This window comes from Pleurodeles waltl, chromosome 2_2 (assembly GCF_031143425.1).
Source record: "Pleurodeles waltl isolate 20211129_DDA chromosome 2_2, aPleWal1.hap1.20221129, whole genome shotgun sequence".
Lineage (NCBI taxonomy): Eukaryota > Metazoa > Chordata > Amphibia > Caudata > Salamandridae > Pleurodeles > Pleurodeles waltl.
Window position 1 is genome coordinate 739,510,838 of NC_090439.1, and position 27,144 is coordinate 739,537,981.

The 27,144-nt window shown below is 42.9% G+C and overlaps 1 protein-coding gene across 1 annotated transcript in view; it reads right to left on the reverse strand.

The window, feature by feature from the left end:
• TRPA1 (transient receptor potential cation channel subfamily A member 1) overlaps positions 1 to 27,144 on the reverse strand; it is a 1,042,932-nt gene that overhangs the window by 674,219 nt on the left and 341,569 nt on the right. The window contains exon 10 of the mRNA XM_069220348.1: positions 18,383 to 18,431. Within this exon, the coding sequence (XP_069076449.1) occupies positions 18,383 to 18,431 (49 nt within the window). The remainder of the gene's footprint in view (positions 1 to 18,382; positions 18,432 to 27,144) is intronic.

Genomic DNA, 27,144 nt, shown 5'->3' on the forward strand with positions numbered 1-27,144 from the left:
CTTTCACTCACAAAGCCTGTGTCCACTCATCAGCCTGCTTATGTAATGCCCCTGAGGTCATGTGACCTCAACAGCTAGAGATCGGACTTACTGTGTAATGTGGCACACCCAAGATGGCCACCAAACAAGCAAAAAGTAACAGGGCTGTAACAGGCCCAATCAGATACCAGGAAATGCAGAACCCTCAGGCCAATAACCAGTTAAAACAGAACAAACAGGTAAAACATAAAAAGCAATCCCTCTAAAGTAATTTCCCTCATAAGATATAAGGACTGCCATGCCAGGTGCTCTCTCACTCACCAATTAGTATGTATGTTTGTATGTGTGGATTTTGTATCACAAGCATCTAGCTACGAAACAACATATTTCGGTACACTAGGATAGCGATACATAGCAGCATGGGCATAGGATCCAAAGTAGCTGGCATATGAATAGATGGTGGCTGAGAGAGGTGGATCATGCTCTTCTGGAAAATCATGTTGTAACCCATTTACACACCACCAAGGTATTAGTGGAAAAGTTGAGACAACTTTTTTCTCAAGTGAAAGAAAAAAAAACCATAACAGATTTTTACAGTAGTAGCATTCCATACCGTTGGATCACAGCATGTATGAAGCCTGGCATTAGGGTCTCCCTTTCTTGAAGTTCTCAAGTTAGGCGATGCTGCTGTCACATGTTTTGGCTAGTCTCCACGAGGTGTTGATCATTATAAGTCAGGTATAGGGCAGTGTCAGTGTATTGTATTGTACTGTGTGTTGTGGGTTATCCACAGATAATGCATTAGAAGGGCCAAATAATATTAGATTTTTGTCAGCTGTTCTGAAGTTAGCAATAAGCAGGAAGGCCTTCACTCTGTAAAGCACGTCCAGGTAATTCCAGGTGTCATTAGTCTTTATGCAATGCAGGTGTGCAATATTTTAGTACTAGCTGGGCTGTCTCATAAGGCTGTTAGTTCTCAAATTACAGGTAAATATCAAAAGTGAGGCCCTTTAAAAAAGGACTGAAAAAGTCCTAGCAAAGCACAATAAGTCTACCACTACATTTAATTCACAAGGAGTATGACAAACCAAACTGCAAATTAGACACACTCATGTTGTGGTTACTTCTGTGGTATGCACTGTGGTGATGGAAGATGAAATTATCAGTGCTTTCTCAAATGTTTCATGAGTGATAGGGGCCACCGACAATTACTCTGTACTCCTCTTCTAACACTCCCATAGTAATATCCAATGTGTCTTTAATTTCTTGTTTCTTAGCTCCCACAAACCAATCGGAAAACATACCTAGTGACATTGCGGATTCTATCTATTCCCTCCCTCAACTGTCTCTGCACTACCACTAACCAAAATAAGGAGAAAATACGCACTGGTATTAATCAGACTCTTTCTCTCATCTTTTCAGTGTTCGAGTCCAAGGCACAACCATTTTCCTGTGTGTTTCCTTGGGTATTTCCTATGTCTCTAGGAATGAAGATTTCTTTATTGTCTCATTTGGTAAACATGTATTCACACACACTGGTAAAACCCATATCCTTGCAAAGCTGGATTAATCATCCTCAGCATGCAAAGTACACTTATCAAACTAGTTTTCTGAGGAGGATACCTGGCTAAAGTGTAACAGTCAGAGGATGTTGTGTTTGACGGCCAACTTTTGTCAGTGTCGATGATGCATGGTGAAACTGCACTATCCTAAAATCAAATGAAAAACATCTGAGATGCTCATTTGGAGTCTGTTGAGTGGTCTATCAGTCCACCAGGTTAAGGAAACTATTTTCTCCCTTCATCTGACAAAGGACCGCCTGCCTTATTAAGAGCTCAACTACAGGAAGGCAGAGATCGCTGTGCTTTATGTGGAGGCACCACTGTGGTGGATCATTTAAAGCACTGATCCTTTGTTGAACCAGTGCTGCTTGGAAACCAGGCTCCTAATGTGCAAGTTTGTTTAAAAAAAACACAATGGCTGTGATGGCAGTGAATTTTCTCCCTTACGTGTGGGTCAAAATATGTTTGCTCTGCCAGGGCCTGCCATACTTGGAATAGGGGTCCCAAGCAGGGTAAACAAACAAAGCCTGGATATGGTGGAGTAAGTGTCACTGATTCCTGGCGGAACTGTGGCAGGGGTCAAGGTGAAAAGGTTATGCTGGTAAAGCAGCTGATGCTCTGTGGTGGATGCCCTGCACTTTCCTGGAATTTAAGGAGAATACAGAAGTACAGGTTTGGCAGGGTAAGAGGACTTGATGTGCTTCTTCCATAATCTTCAGAAAGGAAAGGAGCTTGCAGCTTCTTAATGACACCTGGGCCCTCATTACGAGTGTGGCAGTCTTAAGACCACCAGACTTGTGGTGGCGGTCAGACCGCCGCCATAGTGGCGGTCCAACCACCACATTACGACCGTGGCAGAGCCGCCACAGTCCGACTGCCAGGTTGCCACCAGTCGACAGCCTGGTACTCTCAGCAGTCGTAATCTGCCAGGGCAGTGGTGCAGCAAGCGATGCCCTCTGGATTATGAGCCCTTTCTGCCAGCCTTTGCATGGCAGTCGGACCGCCATGCAAAGGCTGGCAGAAAGGGGGCATCTGGGGAGGTGAAAAAGCGCAACGGGTCCTGACACGCAGCAACATTGCTACCAGCTCGATTAGGAGCCGGCTTCAATGTTGTGGTGAGTTTCCCACTGGGTCGGCGGGCAGAAACGCTGTTTCCACCCAGCTGGGAACTCATAATAGGGCCCACGGAGAGATGGCCGCATAGGCGGTAATTCCGACGCGGGGCTTTGGCGGGCAGCCTTGGATGCCTGCCAAAGTCATAAAGAGTTTCTCAGTTTTGTTAACCTGGATCTTAGTTCCTGTCTGTCTAATAACACTTTATTCCAGTTTATAGACTCTGTCTGCACATCGTAGAATATTGTTAGAATAAGAAATCAATAATCAAGCCACTCTAACCTTTCATTCAAACTTTGCTTTAATTTAAAATCAATAACCCAGAAATCAAAATATATATTTTTTTAAACAATGATAATTTTTTTTAAACAGTTGCAAGAAAATCAATTCAAACTGTGGTCAAATGAAAACATGAATATATTCGAACGTTGCAATGAAACAAACATTTTAAACACATTGACATTTGTGCATTGTAATCCAAAAATAATGCAACTAATCCAAATGGAAAATATATGAAGATTATAACAGGAGAGCAACTGATTCACGACTTTGCTCTTCCATTACAAAACTGTAAGTGACCCCCATCTGGATGCATCTCCTCTAGCTGGTTTGTATGCAAACTCTACTGCATAAAATGCTTATTATGTCTCTCCTCCGGTGCAGCAACGTATTATGAAAATGGATCTACAACGTCTTAATAAGATAAGCAAATAGCCTTTCATTGGCTTCCGACGGACATCGTAGTTAGATTTCAGTACCACAGCTTTCTCCACAGCAGTTAATATAAAAGTGGGTCTGGTTACTGCTAATTGCTCCAAGCCCATGCCCCAGACCAACTCTGTGAAACACTCTGGATGTTTAAGTTTCGGATGGCACAGCCCAGTCTTCTGTGTGCAGGTTCCTGGACTGTGAAATGTCCGGCTGTATAATGAAACACCTGAATAACGAACTGCAATTCTTGAACTCCATTAAGAACTGGAACTTCTCAGAGTAATTCCTTCTGTATGTCTTCTATCTGAGTATTCCTTTCAAAGCCCTAATGTCATAAAGGCATTTCAACAACATCATTATGTTTTAATATTCAACATACCTACATGCTATCTTCATGTAATTAAGATATTTATCTTTCCGCAGATTAATGGAGCACGAACTACTGCCCCAAAGTGTGTGTTAGTGCTGGCAGAAACTGAAGTGAGAGAAGTAAAATCATGCCGAATGAGCTGAAGATAAATAATAATAAGATAGAGACTGTGAACGGAAACGGTTTAAATGAAGCAGCAGAATTTCAGGAGCTTAGACAAAGGTCTAAGGAGGAGGAGGAGTAGGTTCCTTTATTTAGCAGGTTTGTTGCAAAATACTCTTTGACTCAGATTTGCCTTTGTTGCCTTGGGCGTGTGGAAGAAATTAAGAGAAGCTGATTGAAGAAAAAGAGTCAAGACTTTGGGTCAAAGCATGTAACTAAAATACTTCAGCCTGTACAATTGAAGGCACAAGAACAAATTCAAAATGTTTTGAAAATAATGCATTTTCCAAAAGGGAGCCAGTTAAGGTAAAGAAGCTGGTGGGAAACTGAAGTACATCTGGGGACATTAGGAAGAAGGCAGGTGGCTGCATTTTGCACCAAGTGAAGGTGCCCAATGAGAATTTTATGCAACCCTAATTATAGGAAATTACCCTAATCAAGGTGAATATTTATGATAGGCTATTCAACCGTTTTTCTACTGTGCTCAGGGAGGAAAGGGAAGACATTACAGACTATGTAGTGGAAATAATTAGAGGCTATCCATATGATTTGAGTGGAGAAGTAGAAAGTGTTATCGAACCAGATACGAAAATTCAATAGACAACATGATGATTTAACAGATGGACCCAGATATGGAAACCACCACATGAAGGACCACATGGAGAGGGAGCCTGTAATCAGTAGATCATTGGGAGCTCATCTTCTTATCCAAACAGTGATATATAAAAGGCAAGTAAGAAAGTTAGTCCAAGCCAGTCCCACCAATTATGACTAATATTTGGGTGTCGTTGGCTTAAGACGTCAGTGATTGGCCATAACAAAAAACGAGGTGAGCAAGAGGGTTGATATACACATTAAACAGACTGGCATTAAGATAGGACTGTGTTAGTTATAACATGTATGAGGTTTAAATGAAGATTGAAAAGTCGAATGGTGAACCCCGTTGAGTGTTGGGAGAGAAATGAATGGAGCAGTGCCCTGGATTCCCACTGCCCCAAGTTAAGTTATGTAAACAGAGTGTAAGATTATATCAAAGGCACTGCAGAGATCAAGAAGGATTTGGGCCACCAAGCTGACCTGATCCAAAGTAATTCTGGTCTTATCTGATATGACACGAAGAGCAAATGCAGTGCTGTGCATACATCTGAACTCTTATTGAGCAGGCTCAAAAGAGATATTAGTGTAACTGAATGATGGAAACAGGCAAATGAGAACTTTTTCCCAGTAGCCTAGAGATGTGCTGAAAACTAATGAGGGTTGTAGAGTTAGTTGTAGGTTTTTTGCTTTAAGGGACTACACGAGATTATTTCCAAATAATAGATACAGCAGCAGAGATAAACAATCGGTGAGAATCGGTGAGAATCAGTTGCTGGGGTTCAGAGAAAGAAAAGAACAAATCTGTAGGGCAAATATCAGAAGGAGAGCCAGACCTGAGGAGGATATCAGTCTTGGGTGGTGAGAGGTAGGAAGGAATTAGACCAGGAAGAAGACAAGTTTGAAGGAACTGATAATAGGAAGTGCAAATGAAGATCTTTCTGAAGAGAGTAGGGGTCAACCTAACAAGAGGTGGAAATAGATTCAATTTTATAAAGAGATAAGTCAAAAAGAAAGTCACTCACTCCCCTGTAAGCTATATCAATTGTTTGGATAGAAAGTTGAATAATCATGAATCTCACATTGTCAAATCTCAACATGACAGAGTTCTATCCCACATGGATGTGCAAAGCGGAAAAATCAGCATGTTTGATCTTGAGTTTCTGTTTGAAAATGTTAAGAGTGTCAGATATGATATTTGATATGACGAGAGTAACTGCAACACCAACTGGATTCTAATTCTTTTTCATTACACTTTTAAACAGATAGCATAGGCAAGAACCACCAAACTACCAAAATGTATCTGTTTTAAGAGGGACAACTGTGTCCATAACATGGGTCATCTAAGAATGTAAATGTAGGGCAATGTCATTGATGTTAGCACCAACAGGAAGAAAAGTCGAGGTAAAGGCCTGTTAGAAGTGTGATGGAGAAATTTGCAACCATCCTGTTGGTGGTTTTGGATGTAGTACTCATGCTGGAGTGCAAAGTATGTAATCCTAATTGGTAATTGGTAACATATCTAGATATGTTTGGTTCAGGGGAATAAAATGGGAGAGGAAATCATGTCAAGACAATTATTAAAGTCTGGATCCAGGATATGTCCTCTGACGCAAGTGGGTGGCCAGTGAGAAAAGCCCACTGTGGCACAAGCATAGAGAAGAGAGATGTTATCTAATAGGTGTGGCTCATCTATCAATATGTTAAGGGTGCTCAGAATTAAGAAATTAGAGGACCTATGTGTAAAAGGACCTAGGGAATCAGTTAACTGGGTGACAAAGGTGGTGCTAAGGCCAGCAATATGATAGACTAAAGCATCTGATAGTTTCATAGTTGTCTGAAAATTTCCAAATAGTTCACATTGAAGGAATGAGACGGGCTTTCACTAGTAGCTTGAGAGCAAATTGATGACTGTTCAACATCATGTCCAAAGGAGATTTACAAGTCAGATTTGGTGCTCTGGTTCTTCTGGTTCCTCACCTTAAGCACATAAAAAAATCTTTAATACTGACTAGGGAAACCAGAAGTCCAAAGACTATCTTGAGCTACATATTATGCTCTGAATACATGATTTACTTCAATTTCCTTCACCAGCAACACAAAATAAAGTTGAATTCCTACCCTCATCTTTGCCACATTGTCATCAGTAACGTTTTTATTTGCTGATTTTTTTTCTCATCATGATGGAACACCAACATGAAAACAATACAAGAGCAACTCTATTGAAACACAGAAGAAGAATCATAGAATTCACAATAAGGGATATTTTACTTTTATAACTAAAACCATCTCTGTTAAGGATACTTTACCTTTCTAAAATAAACCATCCATATTCCTCCAAGGATAGTGACACAAACCTGGAGGAATACAATTTAACCTCTGGTCATGATAACACTGACCACATTATTCCTCTAAAACGTCAATATTTATAACTTAAATCAAGAAGTCTTTGGTTTAAAGACCCCCTCTTCCAACCAAGACACATCAATAATAATAATGAATAAATAAATAAATACATTAAAAACCCAAAGCCCTGAGCAAAGGTTGAGGAAAGGCCATATTAACAACTATTCTAATCTATATTTAGAAACAAATGTCCACCTTTTCTAATTTAGTAAAAACAAAACATATGTAGCTTTTCAGAAAATGATACTCTACTCCAGACAATACTAGCCACTTGGAACACCTTCATCCCTATAACACTAGAAGAATAAATTAATATGATGTCAACCTAGATCCACAAGCTGATTTCCAGATATCCTTCAAGTGCAAATGCTATAATCCAAATCTTGCGCCTTTGAAAAATCCTGGTGTTAGACCTGTCAGTCTTAGAATGGTAGAGAGAGCTGGTACCATGCTGTTAGACCAGACACCCTTGCTGTGGTATTTTACCAAACCTATTCGCCTTCACCCTCCTATTTTGTTGAATTCATTTTTGTTGGCTTTCGGATTCTGTGCCCTTTACCACAGTTACCAGTGCTAAAGTGACTGTGATTATTTCCTAAAACATGGTAAAGTTGGCTTAAGCCTGATTGGCTTATTTAATTCACGTATAAGTCCCTGGTAAAGTGGTATACCATATACCCAGGGCATGTAAATGGAATGCTACTACTAGGACTGCAGCACTTATTATGCCACCCACTGAAGGGACACCTTAGAACATGTCCCATTCCTGCCACTGCAGCCTGCATGCAGTTTTAAACTGCTGATTCGACTTGGCAATATACCCCCCTACCAAGCCTTAAACTCCTGTTACTGCTTATAAGTCACCCCTAAGGTGATCTCTAAGTACCCAAAATGGTAGGGTGCATTGCAATGTAATTAAAACGCTGGGCTTGAACATTTACGTTTTACATGTCCTGGTGGTGACAAACTCCTAAATTAGGGTCCTCACTACCATGAGGCCTACCTCTCCCATAGGCTAACATTGGGTTGGCTGATTACATTTAACTAGTGCTAACTTTTCATTGGGAGCAGTTGAGGATTCATGTTTGCTGTCTGAGAAATTGTAATTTAAAATACTCCTTAATGATAAAATCTGATTTTATGCCAACTCTTTGATGGAGCACGTTTCTGGCCCTTTTCAATGCAGAAAGAGTATGGATAAGATTTTGGAATGCCCAAAACATATGAGTTTGTGAGCATTTGAAAGTTCAAGGCAAACCACCCCTAGAAATGCCCACATTTCTACCTCTTAAGTGGAATATATACGACTGCAGAGAGCTTGGTGGAAATCTTGCACCCATAAATGGGTTTGCATTTGACAGGAATTGCTTTGTGAATTTTTAGGTGGCATGAACAAGCAAAGTTTGGTTGTAAGCTGTTAGAAGTTGGGTCTTTGATTGACAGTCAGGTTACCCCCTGTCCAAGCAAGGACCCTCACTCTAGTCAGGGTAAAAGAGAATCACCCTCAGCTAACCCCTGCTTAGCCCCTTGGTAGCATGGCACAAGCAATAGGCTTAACTTCATAGTGCTAGGTGTAAAGTATTTGTACCAACATATACAGTAACATAATGAAAACACTATAAAATGACACAACACAGGTTTAGAAAAATAAGAAATACTTATCTAAACAAAACAAGACCAAAACAACAAAACTCCACAATACACAAGTCAAGTTATCAATAAAAATGCAAAAAGAGTCTTTGAGTAATTTTAAACACACACTAACGCCTTTAGCGTGAAAATTTACCTTTGGCGTGTCAAAAATAACCTTGCACCGGTGAGTGTGCATTAAAAAGGGCTTGCAATGTGCGATTCCACTCACGAGCGAAACCTTGCATAGTTTCTCCTTTAGTCGGGTTGGCGTGCATTGTTTCTTCTCTCCACAGGACAGCGATGCGTCGATCCGGTCAGCACTCTCAGGTCCGGGCAGGCCATGCGTCGTTTTTACACACCCAGCGGTGTTTGTGTCTGAAATCCAGCTGCACGATGATCCGAAAACCATGCAGCGCGGGTTGCGATCTCACCAGCCTCCGTCAGTGATGCTGTGCGTCATTTCTCCAGTCCTGGGTGTCCATCTTACGGTCGCTTTGCAGGTGAGCGTCGATTTTCAGCTGTGAAGCCGTCGGAGCGTTGATTTTTCAGCTGCAGATTAGAGTCACGTTGATCTTTTCCCCGCACTGCGGTCGGTGCGTGGATTTCTCACTCTTGGGCTGCCAGCTTCTCTTCTCAGGGTCCCAGGAACTGAATGGGCACCACTTGGCAGAGTAGGAGTCTCTCCAGAGACTCCAGGTGCTGGCAGAGAGAAGTCTTTGCTGTGCCTGAGATTTCAAAAAACAGGTGGCAAGCTCTAAATCAACCCCTTGGAGATCTTCACAAGAAGGAAGGCAACACAAAGTTCAGTCTTTGTCCTCTAGCACAGGCAGAAGCAGCAACTGCAGGATAGCTCCATAAAGCACAGTCAAAGGCAGGGCAGCTCTTCTTCCTCAGCTCTTCAGCTCTTCTCCAGGCAGAGGTTCCTCTTGGTTAACAGAAGTGTTCTGTGGTTTTGGGTACCCTTCTTATACCCATTTTGCCCTTTGAAGTAGGCATCTTGATTGTGAAATCCTGCTTTGCCCAGGCCAGGCCCCAGACACACACCAGGGGGTTGGAGACTGGAGACTGCACTGTGTGAGAGCAGGCCAGCCCTTTCAGGTGTGAGTGACCACTCCTCCCCTCCCTCCTAGCACAGATAACTCATCAGGAAATGCAGACTACACCCCAGCTCCCTTTGTGTCACTGTCTAGTGAGAGGTGCAACCAGCCCAGCTGTCAAACTGACCCAGAGAGGGAATCCACAAACAGGCAGGATCACAGAAATGGTTTAAGCAAGAAAATGCCCAGTTTCTAAAAGTGCCATTTTCAAACACACAATCTTAAAATCAACTTTACTAATAGATTTATTTTTTTAAATTGTGAGCTCAGAGACCCCAAACTCCACATGTCTATCTGCTCCCAAAGGGAATCTACACTTTAATCATATTTAAAGGTAGCCCCCATGTTAACCTATGAGAGGGACAGGCCTTGCAACAGTGAAAAACGAATTCAACAATATTTCACTGTCAGGACATATAAAACGCATTACTATATGTTCTACCTTAACCATACACTGCACCCTGCCCTAGGGGCTACCTAGGGCCTTCCTTAGGAGTGTCTTACATATAAGAAAAGGGAAGGTTTAGGCCTGGCAAGTGGGTACACTTGCCAAGTCGAATTTACAGTTAAAAACTGCACACACAGACACTGCAGTGGCAGGTCTGAGACATGATTACAGAGCTACTTAGGTGTGTGGCACAACCAGTACTGCAGGCCCACTAGTAGCATTTGATTTACAGGCCCTGGGCACCTCTACTGCATTGTACTAGGGACTTACTAGTAAATCAAATATGCCAATCATAGATGGACCAATTACATACACATTTTGTATAGGAGCACTTGCACTTTAGCACTGGTTAGCAGTGGTAAAGTGCCCAGAGTAACAAAAGGAGCAGAAACAGAGTCCAGCACACATAAACAACCTGGGAAGCAGAGGCAAAAAGTTAAGGGAGACCACGCCAAGGATGAAAAGTTTAACATAAATATAGCACAAAACATGTTTACAATTGAATTTACCTCTGTGAATATGTCCTGTTTTCTACTGAACAGAGATAAAAGGAGTTTGTTGTTTACTTTCAGTGACAATTTTTTTACGATTTTTGCCTAGTGCTACGTTTTGCCAATAAGCACTGAAGTGAATTTTCTCACAATCACCTTTTATCCCTAGATCACATTTCCTAATTTTTTGTGACATGTACTTATTTACTTATTTGTTTTCCTATCACTTGGTTTGGATTTTTTTTACATTATTTATTTTGTAACTCTACTGTTGGTTGTGCTTGTTGCTACAGATGCATATAGCGCTTCATTTGAGCCGGTGGCTGCAGCTCAGACCCACCAACACAATTGTGGAGGACCAGCACTTATTATTCTATCAGTCTTTGGCCTAGCGTGAAACAGAGAATAATACACAAAGAGGATTGAAGGAAGAAGATAAAGACAGAAACATGGTGACAAGGTAAGAAATTGAGGATGGAAAGGAATCTGCATGAAGGGAGCATCTGGTGGTGACTCTTGGGGTGCAAACAGAACTACACAGTTCAGGTATTTAGAACCCTGATATTCACAACTGTAGATATTCAGGCTTCTGGGCAAAACTTTGGTCACCAGCACTTACTCTTTTGTATATTAAACATTTGACGCATAGCTTGCATTTATGTGTGGAAAGCCTGGCTGTTGCAGCAAAGCAACTACATTTGAGCCAGCGATCTTCACTGAAACCAAGTTATTTTTCAGCAATCCATTTTTTGTGCATTGTTGGAGATCAGTGCCAACTCTCACCAGAACTAAGACGTTTCCCTCCTCATAGCCTAAAATACAGTTTCCTGGAATTGCTACTTGATCCTCAGACTGAATATACTACATTACGCCTGTCCGGAAGGTCTTGCACTGATAAAACAAAGGCCAGACTTGTACATTGTCAATAGGCCTCTGTATAGAAGATATTTGGTTTACCTCTCCAAGGATTTCTGAAAACATCAGGCAACCGTTGCTGAAGGGCACCTTCCCTGAACCTACAACCAAGCCATCGTCCAAAGCGAGAAGTTCAGGGGATTGCCAAAGATGGTGTTGCCTTTTTGCATTCTTTAACTTCCTTCCCCATTATACTGAGCTGGGATTTGACAAAGATGCCCACAGGATCTCAAATGTCTTTGTTGTTCTGCTTAAACCTGTAATTAGAATGTGAAAGACAAGTGACTGGGCGGTAGATCAAAGATCTACAGAGGTCCAAGGGATGGAAATGTTTGGAATGGTGGTTGACACTGTGTTTAGTGACCCATTCCTGTCTGACAATAGGTAGAGGAGTTCATTATCATGAGGAGCTTGACAGCTTTAAAGATTAATGTAAACTTCATTCTGCTCAGCCCAAGGCCAGCCCATCTCTCGCTTTGCCACTTCTTGCACGTGTGGAAAATCTGCAATATATTTACCAGTGTTATATTTCCGACTGGGAACAAGGACAGAGGATTTATTCAGGAGCATTGTTCACTTATTGGTGGTGCTTCACTAGAAATGTTTCCCACATTGCTGCTCATACATTAATTTTGAGAAAGGAATAAATGTCACTTACGTTGTACTTTACTTGGTGGGATAATATAAATTTTATGACAAGACCGGAGCCGAATATTATGCGTTCTTTTCTTACTTTAATTTCAACAGCAGCAGTCAAGAAACTACAACTCCCAAGAGGGTTAGCTATTGTCTAACCAATGGGAGCAAAACAATAACTAGAACTGGACCAATAGGAATAGGCCATAAACCATAGAGAGCACCCTTGACTGCAAGCAGCCCTCTTTTCTTGCTGCTCGCAGTCAAGATAAGTACTCTCTTTTGGTCTTCTACGTACTTAATGGTTTCCAGATGTTGTATTTGTTGTTATTTATCATTCTAGCGTAATTTTATTGTAACCAAGTTGGGGGAGTAATTTGTTTTTAGTGTCTACCGCTTCGCGGCCGTTTTATCCAGTTTTTACCCCTTTTTCCAACCCCCCCCTCCCCTCTGGCACCAACCGTCGTGGTAGCGCGCGCTCCACCGAGCGTTCGATCGTGCAGTTCGTTCTCCGTTCTGTCAGCGCGTTCTACGCGCGTCGCACGGGGAATTCCTTACCGGTCCTCCCGTCCGAGGCAGTCTTCCTCAAACGGCTTCGCGTCTCCGTCTGTGCGCTGGAGACAGCGTCCAGCCTTCTTTAAACGGCTTTGCGCGTCTCTGACAGTGCGCAGGGGACACGGTCCGTATCGCTGCCTCTCCCCAGCGCCTCTTCGCTCCTCATTTGTTTTTCTGAGTCCCCGCCCCGGGGAGGAGCCATTTACCAGCACAAGGAGCGTGTTGCTCCTATTAACTCTTAACTATCCTCTCTTTGGGTTTTCTGCCTACAGCACACCTTTTGGGCTCGTTTTTTCTAGTGATTTGCCCACACTAACTCCTTTATTATTATGGAACTGTGGAGTTCTCCCTCAAGGTCTGCCTCTGAGGAGGATGAGGGATCCTTTACACAGGAGCTGAATAAGTTTATCCAGTCCTCTGTGAAACATGCTATGAAAGCATCTATGGATAAAATGTCAAAAAACATTGAAAATTCTGTCATGTCCATGGTGTCCAAATCTATGGCCGATTCTGCTGGGGGAAGCAGAAAACGAAAACTACCCTCTTTCAAACTAGGTAAAGGCGCACAACAGGAAGTGAGCTTGCCTCACAACAGACTGAGGACTTGATTCCTCCCAGGCCTCCTACTAAGGAGGGAATTTCTGCCAAAAATACGGCATTGCTATCAAAATGCAAATCAAAATCAAAACATATCACTGGGCCTAAAAAGATTGTGATTTCAAAAATTTTGGACACAGACGATGAGGACATGGATGATTTATCTCAGTCAGATAATACTGATGATACTTTTTCCCCATCCTCTCCTTCCTCCAAACGCATCAAAATTTCGGCAGGTGACCCCTCTACCAGCGTGGTCGACTCAGAGGGTGTTCCCATGTTCGACCCATCTCTCATACACCATCCTAACTCAACAGAATGGCTCCCGTTGGACCATGTAGGTGATTACATCGCTTCCCGCTTACGTCTTCCTCTAGATAAACAGACAATTCCAATATTACCGCAACTCCAACCATTGACGACTCTCTCATCACTTTCTTTACCAAATTTGGTAAGGATCCTCGTAAAGGAGTGGACAAGGCCTGGACCACGTGTCAGGACAAGCTTCTGGACGTGGTAGGTCCTTTGGCAAGAATTTTTGATCTAGCCGAATCAGCCAGGCTAGAGGACTCAACTATTGATCCCTTGGATCTTTCCCTTTGGATTCAGAGAGCCTTTTGTCTCTTGGGTAATGCGAACTCTGCTATTATTCACGAAAGGCGCAAGGGCCTTCTGCTCAAAATGGACCCCAAGTTAGCTAACTTCACCGTTCGGGACCCCGGCATTCAGGCCGACGGGAAACTCTTCGGTGACAACTTCATCAAAGACATCAGCCGTTTTGTTTCGACATTTTCATCATTGGACAAAGCCCAACAAAATCTCAAGAAAGTTTTCAACCAACGTGTTTTTTCCCGGGCCGGTAGAGGTAGGAGCCGCTTTACCGGCCGCACATACAGGAATCAAGGCTCAAGAGGATCTGCCAATTCCTTCAATACCTACTACCTCGAGTTTAAACCCCACTTTTATCCACAAAGATCTAGGGGTTTCCGCAACCGTGGTCAGCGTTTCTCCAGACCGCCCGTTAATCAAGGTAAGCCAATCTTTTGGCCCTCCCGTGGGAGGTCGACTTCGTTTCTTTCTTCAGAAATGGAAGTCAATCTCAGTAGACCCTTGGGTACTTTCCACTGTTCAGGGATATCAGATCGAACTCCTTTCTCCTCCCGTCCAACACTGTCTTCCCCCTCTTCCAAAGTTTTCTCTAGAAATGTCCTCTCTAATCTCTTCAGAGATCCAATCTCTCTTAGAAAAAGACGCCATCCACCTTTGCACTCCAGACCCGTCCGGATTCATCAGCTCTATATTTCTCGTCCACAAAAAGAACAAAAAGTTAAGGCCGGTAATCAACCTGAAATCTTTCAACCAGTTTGTCATCTATCGACACTTCAAGATGGAAACCATTATCCATCTCAGGGACATTTTGCTCCAATTCGATTGGCTAGTCAGGCTAGATTTGCAGGATGCATACCTGACCATTCCTATTCATCTTTCCCACAGAAAGTTTCTGCAATTTCATTGGAATTCAAAAACTTAACATTTTTCCTCTCTCCCTTTCGGCCTATCCTCTGCACCCTGGTGCTTCACAAAACTATTGAAACCGGTCGTCACCTTCCTTCGCTCCCTAGGCATCAGGCTGATTATCTACCTCGACGACATTCTGATCATGCACCAGAGCAAATCCTCTTTGCTGACCCATCTACAGATAACATCCACACTCCTCTCAGATCTCGGTTTCCTGATAAATCACGAAAAGTCAGTACTTCTGCCCTGTCAACAAATAGAATTTCTGGGCTTCCAAATAGATTCCGTTTCGGCCGCTCTATTCCTTCCCCGTTCCAAAGTTTCCGCAATAAAAAAAGAACTAATCTTAACTCTTCAAAAAGATACTATTTCTCTCAGGGCCCTCGCAAGGGTCGTCGGCCTTCTCTCGTCCTCTATCCAGGCCATCTTTCCAGGACCCCTTCACTACCGCGCCCTCCAGCGTCTCAAAATCCTTCATCTTCGTCGAGGGTTGGCCTTTTCCGACCTCGTCTCTTTGGATCAGGAATCCCAGATGGAAATCCAATGGTGGATATCCCATTTAGAGGCTTGGAACGGCAGATCCATCTTCCCCTCTGTGCCCGATCTTGTTTTAGAATCAGATGCAAGTCTCACGGGTTGGGGCGCCCGCTGTGGTTCAATATCGACTGGCGGTATATGGTCCGCAGAGGAGTCCAGATTGCACATAAATTGTTTAGAGCTTCTTGCAGGCTCCTTTGCGATCAGAAGCTTCACAAAAAACAGAGCACGATGCTCCATTCTGCTCCGTATGGACAATATATCAGCGGTGCGTTACATCAACCATTTAGGGGGCACCAGATCCAGACCCCTGGCCCTGCTAGCCAAGAGCCTCTGGGATTTTTGCCTGTCCCACAAATTTTCCCTTGTAGCAGAATATCTACCGGGATCATTGAATTCCAATGCAGACTGGCATTCACGCCACCTCTCGGACTCCAGCGACTGGAAATTACACCAGTCAGTTTTTCATCAGATAGAACGGAAATGGGGTCCTTTTCAGGTAGACCTCTTTGCGTCCAGACTCAACACCCAGCTTCCCCACTTTTTCAGCTGGCGCCCGGACCCTCTAGCGCTGGCTACAGACGCTTTCCTACAAGATTGGTCCGGATCCCTCAATTATGCCTTCCCTCCCTTTATCCTCATCAACAGAGTCCTGAACCAGGTCAGACGTCAGAAGGCATCCATCGTCCTGTTGACTCCCTTTTGGCAATCTCAAGTTTGGTTCCCTCCCCTTCTCGAGCTCATAGTGGATTTCCCTATCTTACTCCTGACTTTTCCGTCCCTTATTCTAGATCCTTTCGGTCGCCCTCACAATCTGATTCTCGACGATTCTTTAACACTCTCAGCCTGGCTCATTTCCCGTCTGCCCAACAGACCCATTCTATTTTGGCAGAAGCTTCAGAGTTCATTAATAACGCATGGGCACCCGACACGAGGCGAGCCTATAAATCAGCCTGGGCTCTTTGGGCAAGCTGGTGTCTGGGAAAATGTTCCAATCCCTTTTCAGCAGATCTAAATTTAATAATTAATTTCCTATCCGCCCAGGCGGGCTTAGGTAAGTCATATCGCACAATAAATCTTTACAGATCGGCTATATCCATGAACCACTCAAATATTGATGGCAACCCTATTGGGTCCCATCCTTTGATCTGTCGTCTCCTGAAGGGAGTCAAGCTCTCCAATCCCCCTTCTGCCAAGTATTCACTTATCTGGGATGTCTCTCTTGTTTTGAATCTTTTTCTTTCCTGGCCAGATAATCCAAGTCTTTCTCTTAAAATGCTCTCTGCCAAACGTACTATGTTGCTATGCTTAATTTCTATTAAAAGGACTTCGGACGTTAGGTCCTTAGATGTTTCTGCCCGGCAAATCTTACCTTCTGGGGTCCTTTTTCACATTTCCAAACGCACCAAAACTAACTTACATTCCGTTTTCTACCCTTTCTTTCCGGACAAGCCAAAGTTATGTGTGGGTCTTTGTTTAAAAGAATATGAAAATAGAACTGTTAACCTGAGAAAGTCCTCTTCCAATCAATTATTGGTCTCCTTTCGAAAACCTCACAGTCCAGTGACTCCGGCAACTTTGGCCCGCTGGATTAAATTGATTATGTCCCTAGCGGGTATAGATAGTTCTGTTTTTGGAGCACATTTCTCCAGGGGGGCTATGGCCTCCAAAGCTTTTGCCCTTGGGTCCAGTTTAGAGGACATTCTCAGGTCGGCAGATTGGTCAAACGATAATGTTTTCAAAAGCTTCTATTGTAAACCTGTTAGAACTGCTTCTTCCCTAGTTATTGACAAGCTTTAAACGCGCATAATAGAGCCTCCGGTCTTGTCATAAAATGTAGATTTTCCTAGTAATTTATGACGGAAAGTCTTAATTTTATTAAAGACACGGAGGCGAATATTATCCCACCACAGTACTTCTATTAATATGTACTTTTTCTTTCCCTCCCAGCGACTCCAGCATTGCCTCCAGCTTCCGGATTACGCCGCTAGCTCAATCAGTTCCTTCTTCAGGAAGAGACCCCTGGAGGCGTCATCGCAACCTGTCCAGGATCAGCTTCCTCATCCATCGCCCTCTCGGCTCATCACGGTGGTTCAAGACTTCTGCTCCATTTCCTTATCTATGGCAATAATTGGACTTAATTACCCTTTGTTTCATGACCCTATTTGACTTGCTCGTTCAAGAAAAGAGGGCTGCTTGCAGTCAAGGGTGCTCTCTATGGTTTATGGCCTATTCCTATTGGTCCAGTTCTAGTTATTGTTTTGCTCCCATTGGTTAGACAATAGCTAACCCTCTTGGGAGTTGTAGTTTCTTGACTGCTGCTGTTGAAATTAAAGTAAGAAAAGAACGCATAATATTCGCCTCCGTGTCTTTAATAAAATTAAGACTTTCCGTCATAAATTACTAGGAAAATCTACATTGTGCTTAAATACCCAAATGCATTTTCAATAGAAACCCAATCTAAAATGTCTTACTAGCATACGGATGCACACAACATACCTTTCTGAGTGAGTAAGCACTCGTCTGTTCTCATAGTGATGGATGGACCTGTGTACGTCCTATCCAGTTCTGTATGCCACTATCGCTGTTTTGTAGGAACTGTAATGCAGCAGTCTATAGGACACTACTATTTAAGGCGATGGTACAAACGAAATCCTATCCTTGTTTCTTTTCACACTTTTTAAAGTGTAAAAATATAAAAACAAGTTTTGGTGTAAAAACACAGTTTAATTAAAATTGTTGTATTAGCAAGCGTGTTTGCAAATGTGTAACACAGCAAGTGTTAAGGTTACAAAAAATATATATATTTATACAGATACAAAATAAAAACATGTGTCGTTAAAAGTGCACAATATGAAGAGTAGACGTGCTGCCAGTCACAGATTTCCTTAATGAGATTTGAACAGTAGGTTTATTACCCGCAAGTTTCCTGCCATATTCTGTCCAGGAAATTAATGTTCACACAAATGGTAATTTGCTGTTGCATTTAGCAAAGTAAGCTTGCGCTAAGTAGTATGTAATAAAGTCCTGGTAATCAGTTAAATAAGTTAAATATTTACCATTGATATCAAATACTCCGCTAGATCTGCGTAATCAAACAATGCTGCCCTAAGAAAAGAAAGAAAAAAGAAATTTAAGGTATTATTCAGTAAGAGTGATAGAGAAAGGAGACAGATAGGAAGACAGTTATGAATACAGCTTGTCAAAGCAATTTTTTAAGGTTGCGAGATATCCATGAATGTTCGTTTATTGTTTTTTTTTTTTTTTTTTTTTTTTTTTTTTAACGGAAGCCAAATAGAGGTACCACAGTAGAGGTAAACAACTTAAAGTGGAACACGGGATCTATTCTGTTCTTTTGCCAAGAAAAGACGACAAATTGAAAATGAACGCCAATTAAAATCTTGTTATAGCGTTATTACCAGGCAAGTAAATCCAGTTATTTTCTCTTCTTTTGTTACATTGGTGAAAGTTATTTTTTTACCGCTGTGACATCATAGCGAGATGCTTCTATCTGTGATCTTTCTTCCACCTCTACCTGGCCTCTGAAGAACAGAGCGAAACAAAACAGTAGAGTGCCACTTCACCTGCCTTCTTCTGCCTCTCTCGGGCCTCTGCAGATCCAAGGAAAGCAGGAGAACGTAGTGCTACTTAGACACGAGGAACCACCAGCTCAGCTCTACAGAAGTGGGTCTGTGCAGGCATGAGGGTAGCAGGGATTGCAGTCTGCTGAAAAGCCGCTCTAGGACGCAGCAATTCTGCACAGCTGGCTAGATTGCAGGAACGTGGCGCATAAGCAAAGGAAATATTTCCTAATTGCACCTTAAAAAGCAGCGTGTGATTTTAAAAGAGCATCGTTTCTGTAGCAAGACTGCAGGGCATATTTTGAACACTTAACAAAATCAAACGTGCAGCTCAGTTGTTCAAGTTGAAAAGATTATTAGTCTCGTTAAATTTGAATTCCCTTTAACATATATTGAATATAAGTCTATACTCAGTTAAGTGCTTAGTTAAATACATTTCACATTTCAGGAGGGGGTGCAGAAGAGAGGAAAGGCACAACAAGATTTTTGTGACTGGAAAGAGAACTTATGGTGAAGGGGTGGGTCATAGCCACAGATGGTAGATACGTTTTGCTATTGGAGTGGGGCTAGATTCAGGAATGAGGGGAGAGAGCAACATGAACATCTAGCATATTTTATGAGAGGTATGGTTTTCCCATGACTCCTCTCTTTTCCCCCAGCAGATCACTCCGTGTCAGGTATAAGAAAGCATGCAGAATATTAATGTTATTTAGAGTTCGGCAGGATTCTCTATAAAAAAAACATCGCGGATACCCCCCCACCTTACTATAAGTGCCATACACTACAATGCGCGTGTATTACAACACATTTACCACGTTGTGATAGTGTATCCCATCCACCAAGTTCTAAATATGTTTTTTTCCAGATTCACTTTTATTATCAATAACACATTTGACAGAAGTATAAAAACCACTTCAAATTTCTGGCCTTGCATGGTTCTAGATTTAGTGAGATGGCAGTGAATGCCTCCAAGCACATGTGGCTGCTTGAGGTGTAAAAGGCTGTGTGGAGATGTTAATTGAACTGGCAACAATATTAGTAGCCAAATAATCCTTATTAAAAATAAGGGATTCAGCATGGGAGTCAGGGACTGGTGCAGTTTTCGTGGGCGCCACCATTGCTGACTTATAGGGAGGTACTGTCTGTTCGTTAGTTGTCATTAATCTGAATCCCGCATCAATTCGGCTTTCCACTAATTCCAGTTCAGTGGCAACGGCACCCATTCCGGTGAGGTGAGGTGAAGTGAGGTAAGAAGCAATAGGGTCAGTGTGACCAAGCCCTTTCAAGCCAGATTTCCCATACACAGTGGGGTGACCAGACATCCAGGATTTCCCCGGACAGTCACGGTTTTCAGAGGAATGTCCCGGTGTCCCGATGCTTTTGTTCATTTTACATACATGTCACGGTTTTTGGGGCAAAGGCCAGGTCAACCTGCAAATGCCTTTGTTAATTTGAAATAAATGTCCCGGTTTTTGGGACAAAGGTCGGGTCAACCTGCCATCAGAAATGAAAGGTATGCTCTCCTTTCACATGCACTTCTAGAGTCTTAAATACTGCTGCTGCCTGCTCTTGTGCGCGCTTGCAACACACTCCTTTTACAGGATAGGCCAGATAAAAAAGTGAGAGAAAAGGCTTTAGTCCTACTTTTCTGTCTAACCTGTCCCGGTTTTTCCTTTTTAAAATCTGGTCACCTTAACAGTGGGGGCCTTTTTCACCATATTCTTAGAAAGAAAGTGCTTCTTAACGAGAACTGAAAGGCAGAGTCCTAGGGCCAAGAGAAGGGGTTCAGTCCAGCCTCGTCCAGTCACGGACGGGCACAACACGGCCTGCTCTTTGTACAGCAGGCAGCGCTTTATAGAGCGTGACCAGTGACAGGTGAAAATAGTTTCAAAGGGCCTCCTCCCGGGGCCCAGTGCACTGTGAAAGATCAAGTCCTCTCAGGCTGCGTTGATTACAGTTTCCCACGCTGAGGTACAGCACACAGCACTTTATAGCGCATGAAAGATGATAGAGCGTTGAGTACCTAATAAATTACCTGTATCTGAACGCTCTTAGGTCGATGAATCTTTTGGCCAAGTGGAACTCTCCGTACTCGGGAGTAATCAATCAAAATCAACAATCAATAATCAATAACGAACATAAGCAATTCCCCGATCAACATAACACTTCACAATTAATCCAGAATACATTTCGGCGAAACCATGACCTTTCGGTCATGAATAATCACACCAGTTTATGCAAGGTTAATGAATTTATTTCCCTATATTAACAAAGCTAGCACAATGTAGATGTGTCTCAACACCAAATGATATATGTAAATGAACATTAATAGCTGTCCATAACGACGAAACAAATGCAATCTATGCAGCATCTGAATAACAATGCCTTCTATAATGGCCACGCAAACCACTAAAACTACAATCTGTAAGGGGCTAATTGCGTACATTTAGTCAGCATAACAAGGTCTCAAATTGCATCGTGCATCAAATGAATCCTCATCTAACCTCAAATTAGCATCAGCATGTGGGACTTCATGCAAAAACAATTTAGCAACATTAATTTGGAAAACTCCTAACTAAGGCTCTTATCAAAAATCAGCAGTTGGTTACCTAAAAAGAAACACAATGCAATTGTACAATTTCTTTCATATTTACCAAATTCAATCAGCATTCAAGGAAGTCTTCGTCTCACAGGTACCGATTTCCGATCAGCATGGGACGGGGCAAAGGGGCAGGGTGGACAGGGCAATTGCCTCTCAGCGGCAAAATAAAACTATTACTTCATGCAAAGGGACAAATCAAAGTTAAAGTCTCTAGGGCGAGAATTAATTAAAGTCTCTTTCTCTCGATTAGAGAAAGCATCAAAGTCTCTCAAAATGGCGTCGAACATCAATTGGCATCGTAGAAGATAGGCAATAATGTCTGATAGGTAATGGGCCGGTAATAGCTGCTTTCTTCTTGTGCACCTGGGTTTTATAGACAACAGTTCAAATCCAGTAGGGTCTTCCATTGGAGGGTTCATAGGTTAGCTTCAAATTGTCCAATCAAAAACCACAGTTCTCAAGCTTTTACTTAAGCATACATTATCCTTGGAGACGGGTACGCAAGTTGCAACATTTTATACCAATTAACTCACTTTCAGAGCTTCCATTGTCCGCACCTGCAGATTGACCTTGGAGTGAAAAAGAAAGATGCCAGGCTGGCACGAAACCTTAAGATAAGCATGTGAACGGTCTCACTGGAAAAGTACAGCTTCAAGCAAAAATACACGTTTATTAGCACAGTGGAAAAATACGAGCATCTAAATCGTGAGACGAGGCAGCTAGGCCAAAGCCTCCATTAAAGTCATGCTAAGCTAAAACATTTCTGACAAGCAAAATCATAGCACACGTTTACGATTATGTCAAATTAGCACGATTCTAATACATCACGTTATATAAAGCACGCTTATAAATGTTGGCAAACTACTCTGAGGGCACATTTGTCCCCGTACAATCTTTATTAGTTCGGTTAAAGTCACACTTGATTATTGCAATACTACGTTTAAGCGCAAATAAATGTAAAACCTTCATCTCAGCTTCATCAAAGATGACAGGTGAATGTAGTTTCACAGGACCGCCTCCTGGGTCCCTATGCACTGTGGAAGATCCAGTCCCCTCAGGCAGCATCAATAACAGCGTCTCACTCTGCAGTACAGCAGGCAGCACTTTATAGCACATGACTGATGACTGGTAAAAGTAGTATCACAGGACTGCCTCCTAATGCCCTGTGCACTGTGGAAGATTAAGTCCACTCAGGCAGCGTTGATTACAGCGTATTAGGGCAGTTCATTGTACCACTTTCATCTAGCACTATGTTTACACTTCAGCCTTGAAAAAGTCATGTTTAGAGACAAAACACATGTTGGTTGTCTGCCTAAACAATGTGATGTACTTCAGAATATGCTAAGGACTGTATTACACTTAAATGTACCTTGGATTCATGGAACCACCATCTACAGAACTCTATGGCATGATTCACTATTTCTACAGATGGACTATACTAATGTGTGCGGGGTATACAATTTCAAAGTTCGGGATTTGCAGGGCATTGTGTGTAATAAAACCATGTGGGATTCATCAAGGCACACCACCCTGGACTCCCATAGTTGTCTAGTTTTCAAAAATGTGCAGGTTTGCTAGGTGTACCCTCGGTGCTGCTTTATTTAGGCCCCAAAAATTCAAAGCCACCCACACTGGAAGGAAAGGTCGTTTTCCAGTGGAAAAATGTGATATGCCTATGTTGCATTTTGGGCCGTTTCCTGTTGCGGGCACAAGGCCTACACACACAAGTGAGGAACCAATTTTTTCAGAAGATATAAGGGAATGCTTAAGGAAGTTTGTGGTTCCCTGCAGATTCCAGAACTGTCCATTACCTAAGAGTGATGAATATGTGTTTTTTAGTCAAAGTTTAAAGTTTGCGAAGGATTCTGGGTAAAACAACTTGTCGAGAGCTATGCAAGTCACCCCATCCCGGATTTCTATAGGTGTCTAGTGTTTAAAAAATAAATATGTTTGTTAGGTTTTTCTAGGTGCTGGCTGAGCCGGAGCACAAAATCATAGCTACCCACTTTGTAAAAAACAGGTCAGTTTTGAGTGGAAAAATATGATATATCCATGTTGTGTTTGGGTCATTACCTGATGCGTTTGATAGGCCTACCCACACAAACGAGGTACTGTTTTTATCGGAAGGAGAATGTTGGGTGGAAGGAAGTTTGTGGTTCCCCACAGATTCCAGAACTTTCCTTCACATAGCATGAGGAAAATGTGTTTTTTTGGTCAAACTTTGACATTTGCAAAGAATTCTCTGGAAAAAAAAACTGGTAAGACCCACACACACCAGCACATCCTGGATTCCCCTAGGTGTATAGATGTAAGAAATGTAAAAGCACCTATAACTCGTGCCCTAAGTTATTTATAACTTGCTCCCCGACATGCAAAGGTATTTGATCAACAATTTTATTTCAGGTGTTACAGTGACTTTATCAATGATGTTATCAAAGGTGTCATGAATGCTGTGATGTGTGAGGTAATTAGCAGAATATGGCAAGGACGTGAGTTATAGTTACCTTAGGGCACGAGTTATAGTTACTTTAGATGACTCTAATTTGAACAGGTGAATTTCTACGGTTTTGTACAAGCAAATTAACTATAACGTCCCTGTAACCTTTGGTTCTTTCAGTGAATTTCTAAGGTTTTCTTTACAATTCTATTTCCTTACCATAACATCCCTGTAAACCTTGTTTTTTCAGTGAATTTCTATGTTTTTTAAAATTCTATTTCCTGTTGTTTTTAACATATAGTAATTTTCATTACCATACATTAATCCAACAACCACCATGCACTGCCTTAGGCCTCAACCTAACCCCCTCTAAGCACCCAACCTTGCACTGTGCATGGCCTTTGCCCATGTGCAGGAGGGGTTGCCCGCAATAGCAATCCCCCTAGTCACCCAACCCTACTCTGCCCACGGCCCTTCAGCAGTGTGCAGTGGGAGTTAGCTGTAGCCTAACTCTATGGGTGTCAAAATAGGTGTACAAGGGTGTATCTGAGGTTGAGAGTGGCCGTGAGAGTCTTTCTGGGTGTCAGAATGTGTGCATCACCGTCTTAGTGGGTGCACTAGTGTCCACACAGGTCTGTGAGATGGTGCATGAGGGTGTCAGTGGGTGTGTGAGTAGGTGCATGAGGATCTTAGTGGGGGCACAAGGGTCTGAGTGGGTGTGTTAGTGGGAGAAATAGATTGAAAGAGAGTGAGGGAGATAAATAGTTTTTTAGTGTTTGAAGTATGATATACTTAGTATGAGATATTTCTTGACAAATAGAAAATAAAAATTTATTTGTCATTTAAAAAGAGTAAGATCACCTCTTGGTAAGAGCCTTAAACATTTAAAAAGAAAAACTTGACCTATTTGTTATTGCTTCATCTTTTTTTAGCCCTTTATGGGCTATCTGGGACCACAGGTGGGGGAGCCTCAAGGCCTCCCCCATTTTCCTACCTAATTGTTTTTAATGTTACTTTTTAAATCCCTTTCTGAGCTTTCTAGGACCCGGGGGGAGCTTCAAGGCCTCCCCCATGGTCTCATTGCTTCAGCAACCAAAGAGCTGCTTTAGGTAACAGCTTCCTGGTTGCTGAAGCAAACTTTTCATCTATGTTCTCCGCGCGCATATCTGCATGCAGGGAACAGAGATGAAAACTCTGCTTTCCTGACAGTGCGACCTGCTTTACAGGTCCTGCTGTTAGAAACTAGCATGTTTGCTGTGGCTTGGCTGTAGCTTTTCTTCAAAGCTACAGCCAAGCCACAGCAAACAGCTATGTCCTAGGGGGTGGGCCACCCAGGACATAGTAGGAGCCGCCCCTTGGGGTTGGCGGTTCCCAAGGTCATCAGTGGTTCCTTGAGAGGGGGGCCACACTGCCCCCCTCCAACATAAAACTAGCACAGGGAGGTGGTGATCCCCGGGGATTGGGGGTCTAAAACAGATACCCTTTCTTTTGTTTTTTAAATTTGCCATGGGGCAGTGGGGGAGCGCACTGCCCCCGCACCAAATAGCATGAAAGCCCCAGGGGGGTGGTTCCTGGAGCAGCGGGGGTGCACGCCCCCCTGCACCATATAACCGAAAAGCCCCGGGGAGGTGGTGGTCCCTGGGACAGCGGGGGGCATGTGCCCACCACACCATATAGCATGAAAGGCCTGGGGAGGTGGTGGTCCCCGGAGTAGTGGGGGGTGCACTGCCCCCGCAACATATAACATCAAAGCCCCATGGAGGTGGTGGTCCCCGGGGCAGCATGGAGGGGGCCAGGGAGTTTCCACCCCACATTATGATAAAAATTCCTCCAGAATTTGGCCCACCCGGGGACTTAACAAAGACGAATCGTGGAAGCCTGTGCTTCATTTTGAAAAAAATGTACAGCAGATCTGTGGATCCACTGCAACTCCCACCATAAAGTAAAATAAAAATGCTTTTTAACCCTGGGGGCTCCTTCTAGAGCTAAGGGGTCAGGGTGTCTGGGCCCTTTTGTTTATTTTATTCCGTTTTTGTGAGGCTCAGCTAAAGCCAAGTCTCAACATGGCTGACAACACTTCCTTGTTGAAGTGTTGTCAGCCAATCAGATCTCAGCATAAGAGCGGGAGTGGTTGTGAATTCTTTGCATCCCTCTATATACTAATTTAGATTTCCTTAAATTTCTCTAAAACTACTGAAAAGATTTACACCATATAACAAAAAGTTTTCTTACTGGACCAAGAGCTACCTTTCTGCCAAATTTGGTTGTAATTCCGTCCTGTGGTTTTGACGCTATCGCTGTTCAATTTTTCCAAAGGGAATTAACATAGGAAATGCTTTAATTTCACACCCTTTTTATCTCGGTCTCCGCTTGATGGATCAAAAAAAAAAAAAAAAACAGCCATAAAGGGCACATAATAAAACTAATGAAAGGAAATTGTCAGGTCCCATGGGGGAGGACTTGAGGCTCCCCCCATGGTCCTGAGGCTCCCCACGGCCCCAGAAACCCCATAAAGGGCTAAGAAAAACTACTGAAAAAAGAGTAGCTCAAGGTCAAAGACCCATTCACCCTCTCACAGGCCCACTCAGACACTCATGCACCCATTCACAGACCCACTCAGACCCTCATGCTCCCACTCACAGCCCCAGCCAGACCCTCACACACCCACTCACAGACCCACTCAGGCTCTTACACACCCACTCACAGTCCCACTGACACCCTCATGCACCCACTCACAAACCTGCTCACACACTAACACACCCATTAAACACTGATGTACGCATTCTCACACCCAGACAGAAACTCTCACAGCTACTCTCACCATCAGATACACACTCTCAGACCTATTCTCACACCCAGAGAGGGTGCGGCCAACTCCTGCCACGCATGGCCAAGGGCTGTTCACAGCATGGGGTTGGGTAGTTAGGTGTGTAGGCCACAGGGTCTGGCTGTAGGCCAGGTATTGTGGGCATCCTCCTCTGCGCACAGGTGAAGGCCATGCACAGTGCAAGGTTGGGTGCTTATAGGGGGTTGGCTAGGCTCTGGGGCCAAACGCAGCCACTCACGGCTAACGTATAGTAATGAAAATTAATATATGTTAAAAAAAAACATAGAAATTCACTGAAAAAACAAAGGTTACAGGGTTGTTATAGTTAGGAAATAAAATTTAAAAAACTTTTAAATTTACTTAAAAAAACTAAA